The sequence below is a fragment of the Bubalus bubalis genome, chromosome 3 (assembly GCF_019923935.1).
Source record: "Bubalus bubalis isolate 160015118507 breed Murrah chromosome 3, NDDB_SH_1, whole genome shotgun sequence".
NCBI classification, from domain to species: domain Eukaryota; kingdom Metazoa; phylum Chordata; class Mammalia; order Artiodactyla; family Bovidae; genus Bubalus; species Bubalus bubalis.
This window is the reverse complement of record NC_059159.1, coordinates 11,694,920-11,697,721: the sequence shown is the minus strand read 5'-3', so window position 1 is coordinate 11,697,721 and position 2,802 is coordinate 11,694,920. Positions and strand designations below refer to the sequence as shown.

The 2,802-nt window shown below is 60.5% G+C and overlaps 1 protein-coding gene across 1 annotated transcript; it reads right to left on the bottom strand.

The window, feature by feature from the left end:
• Positions 1 to 265: 265 nt before the first annotated feature.
• PVALEF (parvalbumin like EF-hand containing) lies at positions 266 to 2,802 on the bottom strand. The gene is given in 6 exon segments (XM_025282395.2): positions 266 to 312; positions 1,381 to 1,451; positions 1,453 to 1,491; positions 1,769 to 1,886; positions 1,889 to 1,903; positions 2,688 to 2,802. Coding segments are annotated over 6 exon segments (405 nt in total).

Genomic DNA, 2,802 nt, shown 5'->3' with positions numbered 1-2,802 from the left:
GGATGCACCACCCCTCAGCCTCCCATTTTCACTCCTGTACCCCCCGTGCCACCTGCTCCCTACCTGCCACCCAGAGACCCATGACCCCACCCTAGCTGATGCTGCACACCCCCGACAAATACATGAGCTTCAGTTCATTCCATGCTGTTTTTCTTCCATTTTCCTGGCCCAAGCTGTGTCCACCGCCATGGCCTTCTCCACAGGGCCTCTCGAATCCCATGATGCTGCTTGGGGGACACTCAGCTGACCGGAGCTGAGTGTGGCGCTACGTCTTCTTTGGATTTTTCTCCTTTTTGATCAATTCAGGAAATTCTAGAGCAGGAGACAGATTTTCTAGTAAATAACCCCCTGGCTGTACCTCTCCAAGGCCTGCAGGCCCCACGGGAAGCCTCCTTTATGATGGGAGACCCCACGGTGCAGGAGACCCCTGCATCCTGTATTCCCGAGTCCTGGGTGTGGAGCAGGAAGGACTTGGCTGCCCGAGTGCCCCTCACTGCTGCCACGTGCCCTGTGTCCAGCCTGCTTGGTGGTGATGTGTTCGCCCACCCTGGGTCTTACGATGGACCCTCCCCTCACAGCCTCAGAACAGGGGCTCCTATGACCATCCCACCTTCAGTGGGGAAACTGAGGCCTAGAGAGGCTGGGAGGCTTGTCCTAAATGGACCCCTTGGCCAGACTGCCCCTCGGTTAAGCCTCGTGACCACCTACAGGTCAAGTTTTGCTGGCATTTGGGGGCAGAAAGTGGAGGCTGGGGGTGGTGGGGACGGGCACCACCCCCAGTCTGTCCGGGGCTCTGGCCCGTGCTTGCCTGTTCCCAGGGTCATCCTCCAGGCTTGGGGTCAACATCTGGGGAGGATGGGTGGGCAGCAGGATGATGCAGATCCCCAGAGCAGCCATGGGGAGCTCCAGAGAAGGCCTGCAAGCCCCACGAATGCCATTCCTCCTGGGCAACCTCCTTCCTTCTGCACCCACCTCTGCAGCTTCTCAGGTCCTGGTCCCTGCTTCAAATCTCTGCACATCTCAGGAACCGCACCCCCCCATCTTCTGTGTCCCCTTGACCTTCCCCAAAGCCAGCTTGGGCCATCCCTCCTCTGCTCAGAAACTTGCAGCAGCTCCCCTGGACCCAGTGAAATGCCTCAGCCTACTCAGCATCCCCCAGACTCAGCTTCTCCATCTGTGAATTGGGGATGATGGTGACCACCACAGGTGGCTGCAGCTTCGGGGGGTAGGGTCCATGCCTGGCAGTGGGGAACCTGGTCAGCTCTGCGCCAAAATGGGCACTGGACGTGGAGCTAACTGCCTGAGTGTGAGTGATGGAGGGGTGGGGGGGCAGGAAGGTACTGAGAGGTACTCCTGCCCCTATCATCTCTGCTGCCCCACCTTCAAAGTCAATCCTCCCATCCCCATCTGTGTCGGCCCCCTGGATCACAGCCTCAGCCTCCTCGTCCATCAGTGCTGGGTCCCCTGCTGGGGATGGTGGACAGGGTGTACCTAGGGTCAGGGGTGGGCTCAGGTCAGAACTGAGGGGGCATCTGGCTGTTGCCCAATGGCTTATGAGGTGCTCCCCACTTTACAGTGGGGATACTGAGGCCCAGCTTCAGAGGGGTCTCTGGGCCTTGGCCGAGTGCTGTTTCTGGCCTGGCCCCATCTCCCACAAGGCCTGCTGGAGCCCCAGGGGGGTATCAGGTCTTCTGGAGTGGGCATGGTAGCCATAGGCTGGGAAGGGCCCCAGGGTTCAGGACCCCCTGTAGCTGGCTCTGACTGTTACTTTATCTCATTTCACTCAATGAAGCTGCTCTGGTCCTTGTCCAGGGTCTGGAAGGCCTTGCGGATGACGCTGTCCAGCTGCCCTGAGGCCTGGAACTTCTGCAAGTACTGGAAGAACTGATGTATCTGAAGGAGCCTGGGAATGGATGGGTGTGTCAGCCAGCAGGGCCTGGGCTCAGAGGGAGACTCCTGCCCTGGGGCGCGGCCCGCAGTTCCTGTGCCCTACCCCAGCCCAGGGGCTCCTATGTCCACAGGGGGCAGGGTAGTCCGAGACAGGTAGTACCTTGGTGCCTCACGTCCAAGGACAGCAGAAAGACAGGGGGCTCAGACTGACAGACACTTTACAGAAAGCCAGGTGGGGTCAGCTGTCCTAGTACCTGGGGTCCCAGCCTTGCAGAGGCCCCCGTGCCCAGGCCTTGAGAAAGACGTGTCTGAGCCCTGCCTCTTGGTAGCTAGCCACCTTGAGGTGTTACACCTCTACACGGAAGAAGAGACTGAGGCTCCAAGACATTTAATGATGCATGCGAGGTCCTTTGCTCTGCTCCCAAGAGGTGGGGGTGGCGCTGTCTGACCCCTAGGAGCTGCTGGGTAACTTCCTCCATCCTTCAAGGCTCATCTCAAAGCTGCCCGCTCTGGGAAGCCTTCCTGGTTACCTGAAGCACCAGCTCCTCCTGCAGGACTCAGGGCCCAGGGCCTTAGTCTCTCTCTCTCTCCAGGCCCCAGACCAGTGGGCCCTGGTCATCCTGGCTGGACAGGAACTGCCAGCTGGGAGGCATGCTGTGTGCAGGACGGTCTCAAGCTGGTTCTGGACTGAGTGAGACCCAGACGGGCTCCAGGAGGATGGCCCCGCCCCACTCTCAGGTGCTCAGGAGGGCGGTGCATCTGCCCTGAGGGTGTGTGTGCAGGGCATGGTTCCGCACTTCCGGGAGAGTCAGGCGGGAGCCCCTGGGTTAGGCTAGGACTCCGGCTGGGCATGTGGGTCTGGACACAGGCCGAGGGCTGGCAGGCGGGGACCAGGCCGTCCTGTGCCCCCAT